At 42.9% G+C, this 24,511-nt stretch overlaps 1 protein-coding gene across 4 annotated transcripts in view; it reads left to right on the plus strand.

Moving 5' to 3' along the window:
* LOC115136710 (endothelial cell-selective adhesion molecule-like) overlaps positions 1–24,511 on the plus strand; it is an 83,779-nt gene that overhangs the window by 53,983 nt on the left and 5,285 nt on the right. For 2 of the 4 annotated variants that reach the window (XM_029672409.2, XM_029672410.2), the window contains 4 exons: positions 1,752–1,897; positions 6,237–6,438; positions 6,787–6,942; positions 11,436–11,480. In XM_029672409.2, coding sequence (XP_029528269.2) covers positions 1,752–1,897; positions 6,237–6,438; positions 6,787–6,942; positions 11,436–11,480 — 549 coding nt within the window. Of the gene's footprint in view, positions 1–1,751; positions 1,898–2,821; positions 2,925–6,236; positions 6,439–6,786; positions 6,943–11,435; positions 11,481–24,511 lie in introns of those variants that run through there. The other 2 variants (XM_029672412.2, XM_029672411.2) reach the window with 2 other exon arrangements.

A 24,511-nucleotide genomic window follows, 5' to 3' on the forward strand; every position in this document is an offset into this window, starting at 1 on the left:
CCTGTATTTGGAGTGTTTCTCCCATTCTCTCAAGCTCTGTCAAGTTGGATGGGGAACATCGCTGTACAGCTATTTTCAGGTCTCTCCAGAGATGTTAGATCAGGATCAAGTCCGGGCTTTGGAAGTGCCACTCAAGGACATTCAGAGACTTGTCCCGAAGTCACTCCTGGGTGGTCTTGGCTGTGAGTTTAGGGTCGTTCTCCTGGTGGAAGGTGAACCTTCACCCCAGTCTGAGGTCCTGAGCGCTCTGGGGCAAGTTTTCATCAAGAATCTCTCTGAATTTTGTTCCGTTCATTTTTCCTTAGATCCTGACAAGTCTCCCAGTCCCTGCCACTGAAAACATCCCCATAGCATGACGCTGCCACATCCATGCTTCACCGTAAGGATGGTGCTCGGTTTCCTCTAGACGTGATGCTTGGCATTCAGGCCAAAGAGTTTAAATCTTGGTTTCATCAGACCAGAGAATCATGTTTCTCATGGTCTGATGAGTGTCTGTAGGTGCCTTTAGGCAAACTCCAAGTGGGCTGCCATGTGCCTTTTTTCTGAGGAGTGGCTTCCGTCTGGCCATTCTGCCATAAAAGCCTGATAGGTGGACTGCTGCGAGATGGTTGTCCTCCTGGAAGGTTATCCCATCTCCACAGAGGAACTCTGGAGCTCTGTCAGAGTAAACATCAGGTTCTTGGTCACTTCGCTGACCAAGCCCCTTCTCCCTTGATTGCTCAGTTTGGCCGGGAGGCCAGCTCTAGGAAGAGTATTGGTGGTTCCAAACTTCTTCCATTTAAGAATGATGGAGGCCACTGTGTTGTTTAATGCTGCCAACATTTTTTGGTACCCTTCCCCAGATCTGTGCCTTAACACAATCCTGTCTCGGAGCTCTACGGACAATTCCTTCGACCTCATGGCTTGGTTTTTGCTCTGACATGCATTGTCAACTGTGGGACCTTATGTAGACAGCTGTGTGCCTTTCCAAATCATGTCCAATCAATTGAATTTACCACAGGTGGACTCTAATCAAGTTACAGAAACATCTCAAGGATGATCAATGGAAACAGGATGCACCTGAGCTAAATTTTGAGTCTCATAGCAAAGGGTCTGAATACTTATGTAAATAAGGTAGTTTATATATATATATATATATATATATATATATATATATATATATACACACACATTTGCAAACATTTCTAAAAACTTGTTTTCGCTTTGCCATTATGGGATTTTGTGTGTAGATTGATGTAATTTAATCCATTGTAGAATAAGGCTGTAATTTAACAAAATGTGGAAAAAGGCAAGGGTACTTTTCGAATGCACTGTATGTGTGAAATTTGTTTTGATTTAGAATGGACCTTTACCATGCACCTGTATTGAAAAAAAAAGGTGAGTAATAAATATAGAAGGCTTAGCCTATAGAAAGCTGATGGGATCCTCTTTTTAGTAGAGGCCATCACTCACGCAATTGCATAGGCTATTGAAATGTTGCACAACATGTTTTCATGGGCTGTGTACCAGGCAGTTAGCAAGTTTGGTAGGCTACTAATGACCATCAGCATCATCAGAGATTGGAGAAGCCTAATTGCCATGACTCGTGACCGGCAGTGTGGCGGTAATACGGTCACCGCAACAGCCCTACTTATACCTATTCTTCACATATACCAACACTAAAGGATTAGGGGTATGGAGTGTATTGGAACCAGCTGTGTGTTGTTGCTGTGTCAGGTGAGTTTTAGTGTCTGTGTGTTTGCTGTGTCAAGGTGACTCCCAGCGGGTGGAGATGCCCAGGAGAGAGATAGAGGTGGTGAAGGGTCAGATGGTAGTCCTACAAGCCTGGTACAGCCCCACATCTGATATTGGCAGGAACAGCGTCATCTGGAACTTCATGGCCAACGACTCCAAGCAGGTATGTAAGGGATCTCCTCTTCCTCAGACATCATGCATGGTTTCCACAGAAACCACTGTTGCTGGATCTTTTCTGATGAACTTTTCCCTGAGGTTTTATGTCCCTCTCATTGGTGATTTGTTGGTGTGTGGTCTAAAGGAACAGACTAGTGTTGAAGAAACTGTTTATGAGCTGTTGAAGAAGCTGTTTGATTATTTCAGGGCTATTGTGTGCAGTTGACCAATAAAATAATCTTAATCTTAATGGCATGTACAGTGCCTATAGTAAGTCTACACCCCCTTTAACTGTTTTTAAACATTTTGCTGCATATCATAATTGGATAAGTCTCCACCCCCTGAATTAAAACTTGGTGGAAGCACCTTTGGCAGCCACTAGAGCTGTGAATCATTTTCATTAAGATTCTACCAGCTTTGCACTCTTAGGGCAACATATATCCATTGTTTTTGTCAAAATTGCTCAGGCTCAGTACATTTGGTTGGGGATCATTGATAGACAGCGATATGTAAGCCTTGTATCTGATTTTTTTTTTTTAAGCAGATTTAAGTCAGGACTGAGACTCAGGAACAGTCAACACCTCTTGGAAAGCCATTCTGGTGTGTCTTTTCAAAAAACATTAATGGAATTGTGTCGCAGAAAAATAAACCTATCCAAGGGTCTTCAGAAGACTGAGGTGGGTTTTTCTCTAACTTTTTACCTGGGCTTTGCTCCATATTTCTTTTGATCCTAACAAACTCTCCAGTCCCTGTGGGTGACAAGCATACTCATAACCGGGTGCTACCACCACTATACTTGAAAATACAAAGGGATCAACAACATTGCGTTCACTCCATATTACTGGCCTGTATGACAAAGTGAAAAGAAAGAAACCTGTGTTCAAAAATCCACTCAATCATCCATTCTGTTCTGTTTTTCAGTGAGACAACAACACACATTTTTATACCAAAGACACACCAGAATGGCTTTCCAAGAGATGTTGCGTGTTCTTGGGTGGTCTAGTCTCAGTCTTGACTGAAATCAGCTTAAAAAGGTTTGAATATCACTGTCTATCAATGTTCTCCAACCAAATTTAATGTGCCTGAGCAATTTTGAAAAAAGATGGATATACAGTGCCTTGCGAAAGTATTCGGCCCCCTTGAACTTTGTGACCTTTTGCCACATTTCAGGCTTCAAACATAAAGATATAAAACTGTATTTTTTTGTGAAGAATCAATAACAAGTGGGACACAATCATGAAGTGGAACGACATTTATTGGATATTTCAAACTTTTTTTAACATCAAAAACTGAAAAATTGGGCGTGCAAAATTATATTGTATGTCTCTATCAGTTTTGCACATCGAGAGACTGACATTTTTTCCCATTCCTCCTTGCAAAACAGCTCGAGCTCAGTGAGGTTGGATGGAGAGCATTTGTGAACAGCAGTTTTCAGTTCTTTCCACAGATTCTCGATTGGATTCAGGTCTGGACTTTGACTTGGCCATTCTAACACCTGGATATGTTTATTTTTGAACCATTTCATTGTAGATTTTGCTTTATGTTTTGGATCATTGTCTTGTTGGAAGACAAATCTCCGTCCCAGTCTCAGGTCTTTTGCAGACTCCATCAGGTTTTCTTCCAGAATGGTCCTGTATTTGGCTCCATCCATCTTCCCATCAATTTTAACCATCTTCCCTGTCCCTGCTGAAGAAAAGCAGGCCCAAACCATGATGCTGCCACCACCATGTTTGACAGTGGGGATGGTGTGTTCAGGGTGATGAGCTGTGTTGCTTTTACGCCAAACATAACGTTTTGCATTGTTGCCAAAAAGTTCAATTTTGGTTTCATCTGACCAGAGCACCTTCTTCCACATGTTTGGTGTGTCTCCCAGGTGGCTTGTGGCAAACTTTAAACAACACTTTTTATGGATATCTTTAAGAAATGGCTTTCTTCTTGCCACTCTTCCATAAAGGCCAGATTTGTGCAATATACAACTGATTGTTGTCCTATGGACAGAGTCTCCCACCTCAGCTGTAGATCTCTGCAGTTCATCCAGAGTGATCATAGGCCTCTTGGCTGCATCTCTGATCAGTCTTCTCCTTGTATGAGCTGAAAGGTTAGAGGGACGGCCAGGTCTTGGTAGATTTGCAGTGGTCTGATACTCCTTCCATTTCAATATTATCGCTTGCACAGTGCTCCTTGGGATGTTTAAAACTTGGGAAATCTTTTTGTATCCAAATCCGGCTTTAAACTTCTTCACAACAGTATCTCGGACCTGCCTGGTGTGTTCCTTGTTCTTTATGATGCTCTCTGCGCTTTTAACGGACCTCTGAGACTATCACAGTGCAGGTGCATTTATACTGAGACTTGATTACACACAGGTGGATTGTATTAATCATCATTAGTCATTTAGGTCAACATTGGATCATTCTGAGATCCTCACTGAACTTCTGGAGAGAGTTTGCTGCACTGAAAGTAAAGGGGCTGAATAATTTTGCACTCCCAATTTTTCAGTTTTTGATTTGTTAAAAAAGTTTGAAATATCCAATAAATGTTGTTCCACTTCATGATTGTGTCCCACTTGTTGTTGATTCTTCACAAAAAAATACAGTTTTATATCTTTATGTTTGAAGCCTGAAATGTGGCAAAAGGTCGCAAAGTTCAAGGGGGCCGAATACTTTCGCAAGGCACTGTATGTTGCCCTAAGATTTGTGTAAAGTTGAATTTGCAATTGTAATAACTGCCAAAGATGCTTCCACAAAGTCTGATCTTAGTGGGTTGGAGACTTATTAAATTATGATATTGCAGTTATAGAACATTTTCTTCATTTGGGAAATGTTCCATAACTTTCTTTCATGTAAATGTGGAGTAGGTTGTGTAGATCTTCAGAAAAAAATAAAATCTAATAAGGGATTCAATTCAAGACAACAAAATGTGAAAAAAGTTTAAGGGGTGTAGACTTTCTACAGGTATTGTATGTACATAGAGCAACTTTTTTTATACACATTACAGACAACAAAAGGAGCTTCTTCACACTAGAATATGTAAAGCTGAACAGCTCAATATGGAACAATGCACTGATTGGAGACTACACAGTTGAAAGCTGTCAGATCTTTTTCTTTTTTTTGTGCTTAAATATTTGAGTTTTCACACAAAATGAAAAAATATATGATGAAGAAGATTAATAGTTCAAAGTTGGTTAGTTTGCCTCTAATCTCGTCCACCGGCCGGCTCGCTCTGTCGAGCCGTCTGGTTTCACAGCACCTCAGCGCATCCCAATCTAGCATAACCCTTAGAACCTCCCCCCTACATTGGGGAATTCAAAGTGCGTACGCATCTTAGAAAGTGGAAAATCTGAAAATACGCATCTTGGAAATAGTTTTCGCATATAAACTTTATCGGAGTCAATTGGTCTTCCCAAAGATAACATGTGATAGAACATACATTTTGATTGGTCCCATCTAATAGAGCTGTAGCAGGCTCGCTCCCATTCCCACCTCAATTTAAATAACCACACCCCTTTCAAGTCCCACTGTGGCACAGTGTTACCAGGCTCTATGTGCCAGAATTTGAGCCTGGGGATGAGGTTAGTTTACCTCCACCTTTAGAGTTTAGCTTATTTATATTTAAAAATAAATGTAACCATTATTTAAGTAGGCAAGTCAGTTTTAAGAACAAAGTCTTGTTTACAATGATGGCCTACACATGTAGCTGTGTGAGACTATATTAGGATTATTCTCAACATCAAGTCTGATGGCTCCTTACTTTTATAGATCCAGACTAAATATGTGGTAACAATATGGCACTAACAATGTGGCCTTGTTGCATGTATGTCCTGTATGTTTAGAAAACGTGTGTGTGTGCATGTTTCTTCAGTGATAGTCTCAGTAGTTTCACTGGCCATGGCCTTTGAGCTTATCTCTAACTCCATCTGCACATACATGTCAGGATTATCTTTATGAAGGACATTGACTTCTGTTGTACGGTTAATCTGTGTGGCTGTGTAGACTGTCTATAGATGACACCGAAGATCCTATTTCAGCTCAATATCAGTATTGTATATCTAGTGAACCGGTATTTATGTAGTTACTTGCATTGGTTTTCATTACAACAAACTCTCGTGTTGCAAAAATGCTAGTCTCTCTCCTCGACAAGCAACACAAATGCTGGCTCGAAAAATGCTAACAATATGTAGGGTTTAGATACAGTATGCTGGCGCTACTAGAAGGCGTCTATGGAATCGAGTACTCATCCGTGTAAATAATTGCTGACAGTACATTTGGTTCCTGAATTGCAATAGGGAACACAATCTACCATTGCGTTCCCTATTGTAAACTATTTCCCCTGTCTGTCTGTCCGTGCAGGTCATCTCCTACAGTAATGGTGAGCCAGGGATAGGTAGTCCTGAGTTCAGGAAGCGTGTTGGGTTCAGCCTGTCCATGCCCTCGTCCAATCTCTCCATCTACATCAACAACACCCAGGAGTCAGACTCAGGACGATACCTCTGCAATGTCATCATCCCTGGAGCCGCCGGTCTCTCTGGAGAAATGCGCCTCAATGTCAAAGGTACCGACCGGACGCCTAGATTCTGACACTTTCCAAAAATGTTTTTTTGGGCCAGGCCTCAGAGATGGAAACACAAAAGTGTAAACTGTACAGTTTGTACATATGCACTGGGCTGTCTCTCAAATATTTTCCCACAGCTTCAACAGATGGATAGTGTTGGCAAATTTCCTTTACCTTGGGCAGTGTGACCACCATTCTTAGAAATACAATACCCTGTTCAATTGAAATGGATTAATACAATACTTCAGGAGGTCAAAAGGGGGTCAATTGTAGTAGACCAAATCCTTTCATTTGTTTCTCTCTTAACTCTTCTATTGTTTCTAACTATCTGTTCTCTCTCACTCTCAGTCCCTCCCTCGCCTCCAGTGTGCACGATGACTGGGTCATCTGTGCTGAATGGCAATGTGACACTAAGCTGTAAATCCAGTTCGGGCGAACCCATCCCTCATTACAAATGGACCAAGAATGCCCCCATGTCAGAGGTCTTCTTTTCCCCCATGCAGAGTGAGTACTCCCTTATCTTTACCAATAATGTTAGCCAATCACATTACCTCTCTGCCTCAGTTACGTTTCATCCTAATACTAAGTAGTCCCAATCAGTATGGATTCAATTCTTATTCAGTTTACAAAACACCTTTCTAATATTGAATTGCACTGCCTTTTGCTCTCAGAACAGACTCAATTTGTTGGTGCATGGACTCTACCAGGTGTTGAAAGCATTCCACAGGGATGCTGGCCCATGTTGACTCCAATGGTTCCCACAGTTGTCAAGTTGGCTGGATGTGCTTTGGGTGGTGGTACATTACACACCGGAAACTTTTGAATGTGAAAAACCCAGCAACGTTGCAGATCTTGACACACTCGAACCGGTGTGCCTGACACCTACTACCATATCCTGCTCAATGGCACTTCAATATTTTGTCTTGCCCATTCACCCTCTGAATGGCACACACACAATCATGTCTTAATCTGTCTCAAGTGACATCAATAAGGGATCGTAGTTTTCACCTGGTCAGTCTGTCATGTAAAGAGCAGGTGTTTCTAATGTTTTGTACACTCAGTGTATGTACTGTATGAGCTGAGGATCACAAAGGATAGCTCACCTCTATCAATCACCAATGTATAGCATTAAACCATGTGATGCAGAGTAGCCACAACTAACCAGCACTGAAAACACTTGCCACTACTGTGGATGGGTGCAATATATTTTTAGCCAATGCAAACTGTACTCTTCACAGCAGCACCATATGGGTTATTGAAGTAAGGAAACCTAGTCAGTTGTACATCTGAATGCATTCAACTGAAATGTGTCTTCTGCATTTAACCCAACCCCTCTGAATCAGAACGTTGCGGGGGGATGCCATAATCGACATCCACGTCTTCGGTGCCCGGGGGAACAGTGGGTTAACTGACTTGCTCAGGGGCAGAAAGACAGATTTTTACCTTGTCAGCTCTGGGATTTGATCCAGCAACCTTTCGTTACTGACCCAACGCTCTAACCACTAGGCCAATTGCCGACCTGCCTGTCACTAAGATTGTCAAAATGAGAACTAAAATAGATAAATTGATATGCTCTTTAACTTCTTGCGTCGAGCCATCCCGGATCCGGGATCGTGAATACAGCCTCAAGCTCATTACCATAACGCAACGTTAACTATTCATGAAAATCGCAAATGAAATGAAATTAATCTATTTGCTCTCAAGCTTAGCCTTTTGTTAACAACACTGTCATCTCAAATTTTCAAAATATGCTTCTCAACCATTGCAAAACAAGCATTTGTGTAACAGTATTGATAGCTAACGTAGCATTTAGCGTTAGCATTCAGCAGGCAACATTTTCACAAAAAACAGAAAAGCATTCAAATAAAATCATTTACCTTTGAAGAACTTCGGATGTTTTCAATGAGGAGACTCTCAGATAGCAAATGTTCAGTTTTTCCTGAAAGATTATTTGTTTAGGACAAATCGCTCCGTTTTCTGCGTCACGTTTAGCTACGGAAAAAAACCTGTATCCAGGATTGTGTAAATCTATCCGCAAGCTCATTAGCATAACACAACGTTAACTATTCATGAAAATCGCAAATGAAATGAAATTGATCTATTTGCTCTCAAGCTTAGCCTTTTGTTAACAACACTGTCATCTCAGATTTTCAAAATATGCTTTTGAACCATAGCTAAACAAGCATTTGTGTAACCGTATTGATAGCCTAGCATAGTATTATGCCTCTCTTTCACCATGCAACATTTTCCACAAAAACCAGAAAAGAATTCAAATAAAATCATTTACCTTTGAAGAACTTCAGATGTTTTCAATGAGGAGACTCTGTTCGATAGCAAATGTTCCGTTTTTACAAAAAATATTATTTGTCGACTAATCGCTCCGTTTTGTTCATCACGTTTAGGTAAGGAAAAAAAAAATATATATATATATATATTAAGTCATTAAAACGCAAACTTTTTTCCAAATTAACTCCATAATATCGACAGAAACATGGCAAACCGATGTTTAGAATCAATCCTCAAGGTGTTTTTCACATATCTATCGACGATAAAATCCATCGTGGCAGTTTACTTTCTCTTCTGAAGAAATGGAACGCGCATGGACCTACAGATTACGCACACAGGACACCGGGCGGGACACCAGGTAAATGTAGTCTCTTATGGTCAATCTTCCAATGATATGCCTACAAACACGTCACAATGCTGCAGACACCCCGGGGAATAGACAGAAAGCGCAGGCTCATTCCTGGCGCATTCACAGCCATATAAGGAGACATTGGAACACAGCGCCTTCAGAATCTGGGGCATTTCCTGTATGAAACTTGTTCTTGGTTTCGCCTGTAGCATTAGTTCTGGGGCACTCACAGATAATATCTTTGCAGTTTTGGAGACGTCAGAGTTTTGTCTTTCCAAGGCTGTCAATTCCATGCATAGTCAAGCATCTTTTCGTGACAAAATATTGAGCTTAAAACGGGCACGTCTTTTTATCCAATAATGACATAGCGCCCCCATAGGTTGAAGAGGTTAAGTAATACCTAGCTTCTAAATATCCATTAACATTGACATATTCCAAATGAATAACAAATATATACTTTCAGAGATTCAGATTGATCTGACAGCGTTTACACAGGCAGCCTATAATTCTGATATTTTTCCACTGATTGGTCTTTTGACCAATCAGATCAGCTCCTTGGCCAATAGAATCAGAATTGGACGGCCTGTGTAAACACAGCCACAGCAGCATATTGTTCTTCCATGTTTTTACTGGTAGATGTGTTCAGAAAATGTTGAGGACTAATGTGTGGTGTGTTGGTGCCTGGCGGTGGGATTGCGGATTCTCTTTTTTTTTTTGTGTGTGATTTTTTTTTCTTTAAAATGCCATAACATGCATCACTTAATCCTCTTTATAGACTGGGAAACGTCACCACATACACACTGCATGCTCCTGTCAGACTTGCAGAGGGAGGTTTATCAAAATGAGGTTTATTTCTGATACGATACTGCACATATGCCTGTTATATTGTATTATTTTGTGAAGAGTTGTAGAAATGCAGTGGAAACAATTATTGTGAAAGCACCAGCTGTTTCTGAGCAATAATGAGGCTTACACTGATTGACCCAAGTATTGGAATAGCTCTTTCTCTGATCTCCTCGCTTCTTCTATAGATCACCCATCTAATACACTATCTGTTTCACTGCCTGATTGACACAATATCAAGGACTATGGGTTTGAATGCACCACCAAACACACACAGACAAATCTGCATAATCTCTAGGAGTTGAAAAAACTCTGATCCTCTGTATTTTTCTCTTTGACCTGGCATATGCTCTCTGTGACATTGAGCCTCCACCCCCGTGCTCTACTGACATTCTAAAGGGCTCTACTTTTGACTAAGCGTAAGGGGTTGGTATTATCAAACGCAAGTGTTAATTTTGATTGTTTTGGTCCAGCAACAGCAGTAGGCCAATTCTTTTCGCCAAATTTGGCAACTTTCAGTTGTTTTATGGTAATAACTTTGTCAGTGGTGGCAGATTGTCTAGCATAAATTGCCCATATGCCAATGGAACAAGAGATGTGATTTATGACACCATGTGACCCGATTCTACCTAGAAGCATTGAAGCAAATAGTCTGCTTGTTTAATTTCATTTGATTTTAAAACCAAGCTTATATAAAATATTCTCTTTCGTAATGCTATATCAATGTAACTGCAAATGTAATCATGCTTATAGAACAATTGACATATCCATGCATGGCTCGCACATGATGCAATGCAATTTACCCTACTGTAGCCTATATAAGGCCTTTTCCGCTTACGAGAGTGCTGTGTAAGATAATTCCATACTTACTTATAATATACATACATTTCTAACATATTTAGCAAATAAACTAGATACATTTGTTATTACAATTAGGGCCTATTAGGTCACTGTTGGTTTTGAAAAAACTATACTCCAACAATCACAATGGACTAGGACGAACATTCATTCCCTCCCACTGAATTGGAATTAATGACAACACACAATGTCAGTCTGTTCATGCCTTGAATCCACCACATTTTATACCATAGAGCATGTTAAAATTAGCTATGGAGTGGTCAAGCCCTTGCCACACCTACAACTTACTAATTAATCAAAAGCCATCCCTTTTAAGTCACCTCCAGGTATTGCGTTCCGCCGTGAAAATGGCAACAATATTTTTGACACAACGTGAGCTATTTTGGTTTGTTAAAATAGCGAGCTTCCCTCAATCAATCAGCATGTGTCTCTTGCTTCAATCTAAGATGCTGGGTTTCTATTGTGTTCCCAGTCTCTCCTTCTCTACTACCTCTGTCTCATCACTCTTTCCTTGCAAACTTTTGCAACTATCAACTCCTTACAACTCCCTTGTAAGGGCTAGGGGTTGATGTCTCTTTTCCCTATTTAATCGCTCTCTCTGTACCAGCCCTTCTTCTCTCCGTCACTGTCTCTGTTACTCTTCTCTCCTGCATGACCACAGAATGGAGAGCCTGCCCCTCGCCCTTGCTTGTTCTAGGGTTCATGGGTAAGGGTTTCACAAATACACCCCCAACCCACTCCAGGATGCAGAAGCCTGTAGAGCCCCACAGCCTATATAATATTAGAGCTCGCCAGCTTGTAGTCCTAAAAACGGAAGTGAGTTACCTCTGGTTTGTTCTGCCATTCCTATAGGGGAAAAGAATTGGGAAAGAATGGGGTTTTGGGATAATTGGTGAAAATAAGGTCTGAGGTTAACTCAGGTTTATATGTTTTGATCTATGAGATAATATCAGCCAGTTAACATGACTTTTAGAAATTATGAAGCCTTTAAGTTTGTGTCTTGATTACAACATTCACAAATGTGCTGTTAGCTGACAAAGATTATCTCATAGAACGAACCGTATAAGATATCCTAAGCCTGTGTTTACCACAAACCTTATTTTCGGCGTTTATCCTAAAACCCTCAAAAAGAAAACATCCCCCCCCCCCCATAGGCTTTGGCAAATGAGCCTTAACTGAGTTTGTGCCTATGAAAAGATGCCATTACTATTGCTCTCTATAATCTTGCTGGTGTCACTCCAAACCCCCCCCCCCCCCATCCCCATGTAAAACAAAACTGCCCCCCACTAGACAGACACAGCTGGTCCATTGCATCGAATGATATACATTCAATGATTCAATCAAACTATGATTGCAAGGTGCACTCTGCTGCGTTTGCTGAGATCATTGAGTTTGGATTGAATCCAGAATAAGTGTTTCCTTTTTGTCTTGTACGTAGACTAAGATTGTGTCTTAACATTCTGAATATGTATGAAACATGAGAAGGTGCACAATTAACAGTTGGCATAAATACTGTCAGTTTGTTTGTGTTCTTAGATCTTGGCTGTAGAAATGTTGGTGATAGTCACTTGCTACTGTAGTTTTACTGTAATTATTTCCTAGTTTGATTTCAGTGTATTTTTATCAGTACAATACATTCTTGGTATAGACTTGTAAGTGATCTGATATCACCAATCTCTATGTCTTTGGATCTTGATTGCAGTGCAATTTTGAGAATCTGCCAAGTTTAAGAATGAGCTGATCTGTCGTTAATCTGTAGCAATTCTGTCTGGTTCCTCTTGTCAGAGTTACTAATGGCAGGTGCCTATTGAACACACCTACGTCCGTCTGGCATTTTTACATTTACATTTAAGTCATTTAGCAGACGCTCTTATCCAGAGCGACTTACAAATTGGTGCATTCACCTTATGACATCCAGTGGAACAGTAGTGCATCTAAATCTTTTAAGGGGGGATTACTTTATCCTATCCTAGGTATTCCTTAAAAGAGGTGGGGTTTCAGGTGTCTCCGGAAGGTGGTGATTGACTCCGCTGTCCTGGCGTCGTGAGGGAGTTTGTTCCACCATTGGGGGGCCAGAGCAGCGAACAGTTTTGACTGGGCTGAGCGGGAACTGTACTTCCTCAGTGGTAGGGAGGCGAGCAGGCCAGAGGTGGATGAACGCAGTGCCCTTGTTTGGGTGTAGGGCCTGATCAGAGCCTGGAGGTACTGAGGTGCCGTTCCCCTCACAGCTCCGTAGGCAAGCACCATGGTCTTGTAGCGGATGCGAGCTTCAACTGGAAGCCAGTGGAGAGAGCGGAGGAGCGGGGTGACGTGAGAGAACTTGGGAAGGTTGAACACCAGACGGGCTGCGGCGTTCTGGATGAGTTGTAGGGATTTAATGGCACAGGCAGGGAGCCCAGCCAACAGCGAGTTGCAGTAATCCAGACGGGAGATGACAAGTGCCTGGATTAGGACCTGCGCCGCTTCCTGTGTGAGGCAGGGTCGTACTCTGCGGATGTTGTAGAGCATGAACCTACAGGAACGGGCCACCGCCTTGATGTTAGTTGAGAACGACAGGGTGTTGTCCAGGATCACGCCAAGGTTCTTAGCGCTCTGGGAGGAGGACACAATGGAGTTGTCAACCGTGATGGCGAGATCATGGAACGGGCAGTCCTTCCCCGGGAGGAAGAGCAGCTCCGTCTTGCCGAGGTTCAGCTTGAGGTGGTGATCCGTCATCCACACTGATATGTCTGCCAGACATGCAGAGATGCGATTCGCCACCTGGTCATCAGAAGGGGGAAAGGAGAAGATTGATTGTGTGTCGTCTGCATAGCAATGATAGGAGAGACCATGTGAGGTTATGACAGAGCCAAGTGACTTGGTGTATAGCGAGAATTGGAGAGGGCCTAGAACAGAGCCCTGGGGGACACCAGTGGTGAGAGCACGTGGTGTGGAGACGGGTTCTCGCCACGTCACCTGGTAGGAGCGACCTGTCAGGTAGGACGCAATCCAAGCGTGGGCCGCGCCGGAGATGCCCAACTCGGAGAGGGTGGAGAGGAGGATCTGATGGTTCACAGTATCGAAGGCAGCCGATAGGTCTAGAAGGATGAGAGCAGAGGAGAGAGAGTTAGCTTTAGCAGTGCGGAGCGCCTCCGTGATACAGAGAAGAGCAGTCTCAGTTGAATGACTAGTCTTGAAACCTGACTGATTTGGATCAAGAAGGTCATTCTGAGAGAGATAGTGGGAGAGCTGGCCAAGGACGGCACGTTCAAGAGTTTTGGAGAGAAAAGAAGGGATACTGGTCTGTAGTTGTTGACATCGGAGGGATCGAGTGTAGGTTTTTTCAGAAGGGGTGCAACTCTCGCTCTCTTGAAGACGGAAGGGACGTAGCCAGCGGTCAGGGATGAGTTGATGAGCGAGGTGAGGTAAGGGAGAAGGTCTCCGGAAATGGTCTGGAGAAGAGAGGAGGGGATAGGTTCAAGCGGGCAGGTTGTTGGGCGGCCGGCCGTCACAAGACGCAAGATTTCATCTGGAGAGAGAGGGGAGAAAGAGGTCAGAGCACAGGGTAGGGCAGTGTGAGCAGAACCAGCGGTGTCGTTTGACTTAGCAAACGAGGATCGGATGTCGTCGACCTTCTTTTCAAAATGGTTGACGAAGTCATCTGCAGAGAGGGAGGGGGGAGGGGAGGAGGATTCAGGAGGGAGGAGAAGGTTGCAAAGAGCTTCCTAGGGTTAGAGGCAGATGCTTGGAATTTAGAGTGGTAGAAAGTGGCTTTAGCAGCAGAGAGAGAAGAGGAAAATGTAGAGAGGAGGGAGTGAAAGGATGTCAGGTCCGCAGGGAGGCGAGTTTTCCTCCATTTCCGCTCGGCTGCCCGGAGCCCTGTTCTGTGAGCTCGCAATGAGTCGTCGAGCCACGGAGCGGGAGGGGAGGACCGAGCCGGCCTGGAGGATAGGGGACATAGAGAGTCAAAGGATGCAGAAAGGGAGGAGAGGAGGGTTGAGGAGGCAGAATCAGGAGATAGGTTGGAGAAGGTTTGAGCAGAGGGAAGAGATGATAGGATGGAAGAGGAGAGAGTAGCGGGGGAGAGAGAGCGAAGGTTGGGACGGCGCGATACCATCCGAGTAGGGGCAGTGTGGGAAGTGTTGGATGAGAGCGAGAGGGAAAAGGATACAAGGTAGTGGTCGGAGACTTGGAGGGGAGTTGCAACGAGGTTAGTGGAAGAACAGCATCTAGTAAAGATGAGGTCGAGCGTATTTCCTGCCTTGTGAGTAGGGGGAAGGTGAGAGGGTGAGGTCAAAAGAGGAGAGGAGTGGAAAGAAGGAGGCAGAGAGGAATGAGTCAAAGGTAGACGTGGGGAGGTTAAAGTCGCCCAGAACTGTGAGAGGTGAGCCGTCCTCAGGAAAGGAGCTTATCAAGGCATCAAGCTCATTGATGAACTCTCCGAGGAACCTGGAGGGCGATAAATGATAAAGATGTTAAGCTTGAAAGGGCTGGTAACTGTGACAGCATGGAATTCAAAGGAGGCGATAGACAGATGGGTAAGGGAGAAAGAGAGAATGACCACTTGGGAGAGATGAGGATCCCGGTGCCACCACCCCGCTGACCAGAAGCTCTCGGGGTGTGCGAGAACACGTGGGCAGACGAAGAGAGAGCAGTAGGAGTAGCAGTGTTGTCTGTGGTGATCCATGTTTCCGTCAGTGCCAAGAAGTCGAGGGACTGGAGGGAGGCTGAGATGAACTCTGCCTTGTTGGCCGCAGATCGGCAGTTCCAGAGGCTACCGGAGACCTGGAACTCCACGTGGGTCGTGCGCGCTGGGACCACCAGATTAGGGTGGCCGCGGCCACGCGGTGTGGAGCGTTTGTATGGTCTGTGCAGAGAGGAGAGAACAGGGATAGACAGACACATAGTTGACAGGCTACACAAGAGGCTACGCTAATGCAAAGGAGATTGGAATGACAAGTGGACTACACGTCTCGAGTGTTCGGAAAGTTAAGCTTACGTAGCAAGAATCTTATTGACTAAAATGATTAAAATTATACAGTACTGCTGAAGTAGGCTAGCTGGCAGAGGCTGCGTTGTTGACTATGTAGGCTAGCTGGCAGTGTCTGCGTTGTTGACACTACACTAATCAAGTCGTTCCGTTGAGTGTAATAGTTTCTACTGTGCTGCTATTCGGGGCTAGCTGGCTAGCTAGCAGTGTTGATTACGTTACGTTGCGTTAAAAGAACGACAATAGCTGGCTAGCTAACCTAGGAAATCGCTCAAGACTACACAATTATCTTTGATACAAAGACGGCTATGTAGCTAGCTATGTAGCTAGCTACGATCAAACAAATCAAGCCGTTGTACTGTAATGAAATGAAATGAAAAATGTGATACTACCTGTGAAGCGAAATGCGACCGGGTTGTTGAGTGAGGAAGTTCAATTCGGTTGCAGTGTCTCCTACGTTAAGGACGACAAATAGCTGGCTAGCTAACCTCGGTAAATTAAGATAATCACTCTAAAACTACACACTCTAAACTACACAATTATCTTGGATACGAAGACAGCAAAGACAACTATGTCGCTAGCTAACACTACACTAATCAAGTCGTTCAGTTGAGTGTAATAGTTGTCCTGCTAATCGGTAGACGGTGGACTAGCTAACGGTGGACGTTGGCTAGCTGCGGGGCAGTGTAGACTGCGTTAGGACGACGAAATACGATAATTACGCAATTATCTATGATACAAAGACGGCTATGTAGCTAGCTAAGAAGAAATTGCTAAGATTAGACAAATCAAACCGTTGTACTATAATGAGATGTAATGAAATGTAATACTACCTGTAATACTACCTGCGGACCGAGTGCAGATGCGACCGCTCGCTCCAACCCGGAACTCCTTCAAAGCACACAAATCACTGTCAGGCCATGTACTTAGTATAGTTGTATTGAATCCTCATTGACGCAAATGATATCTCCCCAAGAGGCTTTGTTTATTCTGAAATGAAAGTAGGTATTTGTATAGTTTATTATGGATAAATGGGTAAGGGTTGGCAGCAGCTACTCTTCCTGGGGTCCAGCCAAATGAAGGCAGTTTGAAGTTAGTAGTAGCACCGTTGTGTAGTCTGTGTGCTTTGCGTGTGTAATGATTTTCCCCCACCCTCTCAGAGAGAACAGCAGATGGTGCAGGCTGAGTTTATCAAACAAGACTCCCAGCCAGCAGTTCACTCCTAGACTTTGGGACAGGGACAAACAGCTGTTTGTCACAATGACAATTTAGGACAGAGGACATTGTATGCAATAGTTTATTTATAGGATTTTCTAGTCTGGTCATTAGTAAAGGTACTGATATCCTATTGTGAACTTTAGCTTCTCTACTTGAGTGGCGCTGGTTGACTTACTGGGTTGCTTTGATAAACCATTTATGATATGCATCAGGACATATGATGAAGATATATCCATTTGTTTTCCCTCTTGATTCTTTATATTGGTATATATGGGTGGCTATATATGGCTCCAGCTGTCCAAGTCATAGACTGTTCTCTCTGCTACTGCACAGCAAGCGGTACTGATGCACCAAGTCTGGAACCAACAGGACACTGAACAGCTTCAACCCCCAAGCCATAAGACTACTAAATAGTTAACCAAATAGCAATGACCCCCCCTTTACACTAACTATTTTGACTCATCACATATTCTGCTGCTACTGCTTATTATCGATCATGTTGCCTAGTAACTTTAACCCTACCTATATGTACATATCTGCCTCAATTACCTCATACCCCTGCACAGTGGCTTGCGAAAGTATTCACCCCCATTGGCATTTTTCCAATTTTGTTGCCTTATAACCTGGAATTAAAATTGATTTTTTTGGGGGGGGGTTAGTATCATTTGATTTGCACAACATGCCTACCACTTTGAAGATGCAAAATATTTTTTATTGTAAAAAAACAAAGAAGAAATAAGACTAGAAAACTGACAACTTGAGCGTGCATAACTATTCACCCCCCAAAAGTCAATACTTTGTAGAGCCACCTTTTGCAGCAATTACATTTACATTTAAGTCATTTAGCAGACGCTCTTATCCAGAGCGACTTACAGATTGGTGCGTTCACCTTATGACATCCAGTGGAACACTGGGGTATGTCTCTATAAGCTTGGCACATCTAGCCACTGGGATTTTTGCCCATTCAAGGCAAAACTGCTCCAGCTCCTTCAAGTTGAATGGGTTCCGCTGGTGTACAACAGTCTTTAAGTCATACCACAGATTCTCAATTGGATTGAGGATTTGACTAGGCCATTGCAATACATTTAAATGTTTCCCCTTATAGCACTCAATTGTTGCTTTAGCAGTATGCTTAGGGTCATTGTCCTGCTGGAAGGTGAACCTCTGTCCCAGTCTCAAATCTCTAGAAGACTGAAACAGGTTTTCCTCAAGGATTCCCCTATATTTAGAGCCATTCATAATTTCTTAAATTCTGACCAGTTTCCCAGTCACTGCTGATGGAAAAACATCCCCACAGCATGATGCTGCCACCACTATGCTTCACTGGGATGTGTTCTCGGGGTGATGAGAGGTGTTGGGTTTGCACCAGACATAGCGTTTTCCTTGATGGCCAAAAAGCTCAATTTTAGTCTCATCTGACCAGAGTACATTCTGTACATTCTGTACAAACATACAGTGCCTTGCGAAAGTATTCGGCCCCCTTGAACTTTGCGACCTTTTGCCACATTTCAGGCTTCAAACATAAAGATATAAAACTGTATTTTTTTGTGAAGAATCAACAAGTGGGACACAATCATGAAGTGGAACGACATTTATTGGATATTTAAAAAAAAAAAATACAAATCAAAAACTGAAAAATTGGGCGTGCAAAATTATTCAGCACCCTTAAGTTAATACTTTGTAGCGCCACCTTTTGCTGCGATTACAGCTGTAAGTCGCTTGGGGTATGTCGCTTGGGGTGTATGTCTATCAGTTTTGCACATCGAGAGACTGACATTTTTTCCCATTCCTCCTTGCAAAACAGCTCGAGCTCAGTGAGGTTGGATGGAGAGCATTTGTGAACAGCAGTTTTCAGTTCTTTCCACAGATTTTCGATTGGATTCAGGTCTGGACTTTGACTTGGCCATTCTAACACCTGGATATGTTTATTTTTGAACCATTCCATTGTAGATTTTGCTTTATGTTTTGGATCATTGTCTTGTTGGAAGACAAATCTCCGTCCCAGTCTCAGGTCTTTTGCAGAATCCATCAGGTTTTCTTCCAGAATGGTCCTGTATTTGGCTCCATCCATCTTCCCATCAATTTTAACCATCTTCCCTGTCCCTGCTGAAGAAAAGCAGGCCCAAACCATGATGCTGCCACCACCATGTTTGACAGTGGGGATGTTGTGTTCAGGGTGATGAGCTGTGTTGCTTTTACGCCAAACATAACGTTTTGCATTGTTGCCAAAAAGTTCAAATTTAGTTTCATCTGACCAGAGCACCTTCTTCCACATGTTTGGTGTGTCTCCCAGGTGGCTTGTGGCAAACTTCAAACAACAGTTTTTATGGATATCTTTAAGAAATGGCTTTCTTCTTGCCACTCTTCCATAAAGGCCAGATTTGTGCAATATACGACTGATTTTTGTCCTATGGACAGAGTCTCCCACCTCAGCTGTAGATCTCTGCAGTTCATCCAGAGTGATCATGGGCCTCTTGGCTGCATCTCTGATCAGTCTTCTCCTTGTATGAGCTGAAAGTTCAGAGGGACGGCCAGGTCTTGGTAGATTTGCAGTGGTCTGATACTCCTTCCATTTCAATATTATCGCTTGCACAGTGCTCCTTGGAATGTTTAAAACTTGGGAAATCTTTTTGCATCCAAATCCGGCTTTAAACTTCTTCACAACAGTATCTCGGACCTGCCTGGTGTGTTCCTTGTTCTTCATGATGCTCTCTGCGCTTTTAACGGACCTCTGAGACTATCACAGTGCAGGTGCATTTATACGGAGACTTGATTACACACAGGTGGATTGTATTTATCATCATTAGTCATTTAGGTCAACATTGGATCATTCAGAGATCCTCACTGAACTTCTGGAGAGAGTTTGCTGCACTGAAAGTAAAGTGGCTGAATAATTTTGCACGCCCAATTTTTCAGTTTTTGATTTGTTAAAAAAGTTTGATATATCCAATGAATGTTGTTCCACTTCATGATTGTGTCCCACTTGTTGTTGATTCTTCACAAAAAAATACAGTTTTATATCTTTATGTTTGAAGCCTGAAATGTGGCAAAAGGTCGCAAAGTTCAAGGGGGCCGAATACTTTCGCAAGGCACTGTATGTTTGGGGAGTCTCCCACATACCTTTTGGCGAACACCAAACGTGTTGGCTTATTTTTTTCTTTAAGCAATGGCTTTTTTTCTGGCCACTCTTCCGTAAAGCCCATCTCTGTAGAGTGTATGGCTTAAAGTGGTCCTATGGACAGATACTCCAATCTCCGCTGTGGAGCTTTGCAGCTCCTTCAGGGTTATCCTTGTTGCCTTTCTGATTTAATTCCCTCCTTGCCTGGTCCGTGAGTTTTGGTGGGCGGCCCTCTCTTGGCAGGCTTGTTGTGGTGCCATATTCTTTCCATTTTTTAATAATGGAATTAATGGTGCTCCGTGGGATGTTCAATGTTTTGGATATTTTTTATAACCCAACCCTGATCTGTACTTCTCTACAACTTTGTCCCTGAACTGTTTGGAGAGCTCCTTAGTCTTCATGGTGCCGCTTGCTTGGTGGTGGCCCTTGCTTAGTGGTGTTGCAGACTGTGGGTCCTTTCAGAACCGGTGCATATACAGTGGGGAGAACAATTATATGATATGCTGCCGATTTTTGCAGGTTTTCCTACTTACAAAGTGTGTAGAGGTCTGTCATTTGTATCATGGGTACACTTCAACTGCGAGAGATGGAATCTAAAACAAAAATCACATTTGTATGATTTGAGAAATTAATTAGCATTTTATTGCATGATATAAGTATTTGATACATCAGAAAAGCAGAACTTAATATTTGGTACAGAAACCTTTGTTTGCAATTACAGAGATCATACGTTTCCTGTAGTTCTTGACCAGGTTTGCACACACTGCAGCGGGGATTTTGGCCCACTCCTCCATACAGACCTTCTCCAGATCCTTCAGGTTTCGGGACTGTCGCTGGGCAATACGGACTTTCAGCTCCCTTCATAGATTTTCTATTGGGTTCAGGTCTGGAGACTGGCTAGGCCACTCCAGGACCTTGAGTTGCTTCTTACGGAGCCACTCCTTAGTTGCCCTGACTGTGTGTTTCGGGTTGTTGTCATGCTGGAAGACCCAGCCACGACCCATCTTCAGTGCTCTTACTGAGGGAAGGAGGTTGTTGGCCAAGATCTCGCAATACATGGCCCCATCCATCCTCCCCTCAATATGGTGCAGTCGTCCTGTCCCCTTTGCAGAAAAGCATCCCCAAAGAATGATGTTTCCACCTCCATGCTTCACGGTTGGGATGGTGTTCTTGGGGTTGTACTCATCCTTCTTCCTCCAAACACGGCGAGTGGTGTTTAGTCCAAAAAGCTCTATTTTTGTCTCATCAGACCCCATGACCTGCTCCCATTCCTCTTCTGGATCATCCAGATGGTCATTGGCAAACTTCAGACGGGGCTGGACATGCGCTGGCTTGAGCAGGGGGACCTTGCGTGCGCTGCAGGATTTTAATCCATGAAGAAGTAGTGTGTTACTAATGGTTTTCTTTGAGACTGTGGTCCCAGCTCTCTTCAGGTCATTGACCAGGTCCTGCCATGTAGTTCTGGGCTGATCCCTCACCTTCTTCATGATCATTGATGCCCCACGAGGTGAGATCTTGCATGGAGCCCCAGTCCGAAGGTGATTGACCGTCATCTTGAACTTCTTCCATTTTCTAATAATTGCACCAACAGTTGTTGCCTTCTCACCAAGCTGCTTGCCTATTGTCCTGTAGCTCATCCTAGCCTTCTGCAGGTCTACAATTTTATCACTGATGTCCTTACACAGCTCTCTGGTCTTGGCCATTGTGGAGAGGTTGTAGTCTGCTTGATTGAGTGTGTGGACAGGTGTCTTTTATACAGGTAACGAGTTCAAACAGGTGCAGTTAATACAGGTAATGAGTGGAGAACAGGAGGGCTTCTTAAAGAAAAACTAACAGGTCTGTGAGAGCCGGAATTCTTACTTGTTGGTAGGTGATCAAATACTTATGTCATGCAATAAAAATAATTACTTAAAAATTATACAATGTGATTTTCTGGATTGTTGTTTTAGATTCCGTCTCACAGTTGAAGTGCACCTATGATTAAACATTACAGACCTCTACATGCTTTGTAAGTAGGAAACACTGCCGATTTTGCAGGTTATCAAATACTTGTTCTCCCCACTCTATACTGAGATCATGTGACACTTAGATTGCACACAGGTGGACTTTATATAAATAAATATGTGTCTTCTGAAGGTATTGGTTGCACCAGATCTTATTTTGGGGCTTCATAGCAAAGGGGGTGAATATATATTCACCCACCACTTTTCCGTAGCTTAATGTTTTTGAATATTTTGAAAGAAGTAATTTTTTTCACTTCACCAATTTGGACTATTTTGTGGATGTCCATTACATGAAATAAAAATCCATTTAAATTACAGGTTGCAATGCAACAAAATAGGAAAAAAGCCAATGGGGATGAATACTTTTGCAATGTGCTGTAGTTATCGTTGTGTATTTATTCCTTGTGTTATCTTTCTATAATTTTTTCTATTTTTCTCTCTGCATTGTTGGAAAGGGCTCGTAAGTAAGCATTTCACTGTTAGTCTTCATCTGTTTTTCTCTGCGTTGTTGGAAAGGGCCCGTAAGTAAAGGGCCCGTAAGTAAGCATTTCACTGTTAGTCTTCACCTGTTTTTCTCTGCGTTGTTGGAAAGGGCCCATAAGTAAAGCATTTCACTGTTAGTCTTCACCTGTTTTTCTCTGCGTTGTTGGAAAGGGCCCGTAAGTAAAGGGCCCGTAAGTAAGCATTTCACTGTTAGTCTTCACCTGTTTTTCTCTGCGTTGTTGGAAAGGGCCCATAAGTAAAGCATTTCACTGTTAGTCTTCACCTGTTTTTCTCTGCGTTGTTGGAAAGGGCCCGTAAGTAAAGCATTTCACTGTTAGTCTTCACCTGTTTTTCTCTGCGTTGTTGGAAAGGGCCCGTAAGTAAAGCATTTCACTGTTAGTCTTCACCTGTTTTCCTCTGCGTTGTTGGAAAGGGCCCGTAAGTAAAGCATTTCACTGTTAGTCTTCACCTGTTTTCCTCTGCGTTGTTGGAAAGGGCCCATAAGTAAAGCATTTCACTGTTAGTCTTCACCTGTTTTTCTCTGCGTTGTTGGAAAGGGCCCGTAAGTAAAGCATTTCACTGTTAGTCTTCACCTGTTTTTCTCTGCGTTGTTGGAAAGGGCCCATAAGTAAAGCATTTCACTGTTAGTCTTCACCTGTTTTTCTCTGCGTTGTTGGAAAGGGCCCGTAAGTAAAGCATTTCACTGTTAGTCTTCACCTGTTTTTCTCTGCGTTGTTGGAAAGGGCCCGTAAGTAAAGCATTTCACTGTTAGTCTTCACCTGTTTTTCTCTGCGTTGTTGGAAAGGGCCCGTAAGTAAAGCATTTCACTGTTAGTCTTCACCTGTTTTTCTCTGCGTTGTTGGAAAGGGCCCGTAAGTAAAGCATTTCACTGTTAGTCTTCACCTGTTTTTCTCTGCGTTGTTGGAAAGGGCCCGTAAGTAAAGTATTTCACTGTTAGTCTTCACCTGTTTTTCTCTGCGTTGTTGGAAAGGGCCCATAAGTAAAGCATTTCACTGTTAGTCTTCACCTGTTTTCTCTGCGTTGTTGGAAAGGGCCCGTAAGTAAAGCATTTCACTGTTAGTCTTCACCTGTTTTCTCTGCGTTGTTGGAAAGGGCCCATAAGTAAAGCATTTCACTGTTAGTCTTCACCTGTTTTTCTCTGCGTTGTTGGAAAGGGCCCGTAAGTAAAGCATTTCACTGTTAGTCTTCACCTGTTTTTCTCTGCGTTGTTGGAAAGGGCCCGTAAGTAAAGCATTTCACTGTTAGTCTTCACCTGTTTTTCTCTGCGTTGTTGGAAAGGGCCCATAAGTAAAGCATTTCACTGTTAGTCTTCACCTGTTTTTCTCTGCGTTGTTGGAAAGGGCCCATAAGTAAAGCATTTCACTGTTAGTCTTCACCTGTTTTTCTCTGCGTTGTTGGAAAGGGCCCATAAGTAAAGCATTTCACTGTTAGTCTTCATCTGTTTTTCTCTGCGTTGTTGGAAAGGGCCCGTAAGTAAAGCATTTCACTGTTAGTCTTCACCTGTTTTTCTCTGCGTTGTTGGAAAGGGCCCATAAGTAAAGCATTTCACTGTTAGTCTTCACCTGTTTTTCTCTGCGTTGTTGGAAAGGGCCCATAAGTAAAGCATTTCACTGTTAGTCTTCACCTGTTTTTCTCTGCGTTGTTGGAAAGGGCCCATAAGTAAAGCATTTCACTGTTAGTCTTCATCTGTTTTTCTCTGCGTTGTTGGAAAGGGCCCGTAAGTAAAGCATTTCACTGTTAGTCTTCACCTGTTTTTCTCTGCGTTGTTGGAAAGGGCCCATAAGTAAAGCATTTCACTGTTAGTCTTCACCTGTTTTTTTATGACGCATGTGGCAAATACAATTTAGATTTGATTTGGAAACACATCTGATAAATATTCTCTTGTGACGTTTCCAATCGGCATTTGAGAGGATTTGCTTGATAAG

The sequence above is a fragment of the Oncorhynchus nerka genome, linkage group LG11, assembly GCF_034236695.1.
Source record: "Oncorhynchus nerka isolate Pitt River linkage group LG11, Oner_Uvic_2.0, whole genome shotgun sequence".
In the NCBI taxonomy this organism is placed as follows: Eukaryota; Metazoa; Chordata; class Actinopteri; order Salmoniformes; family Salmonidae; genus Oncorhynchus; species Oncorhynchus nerka.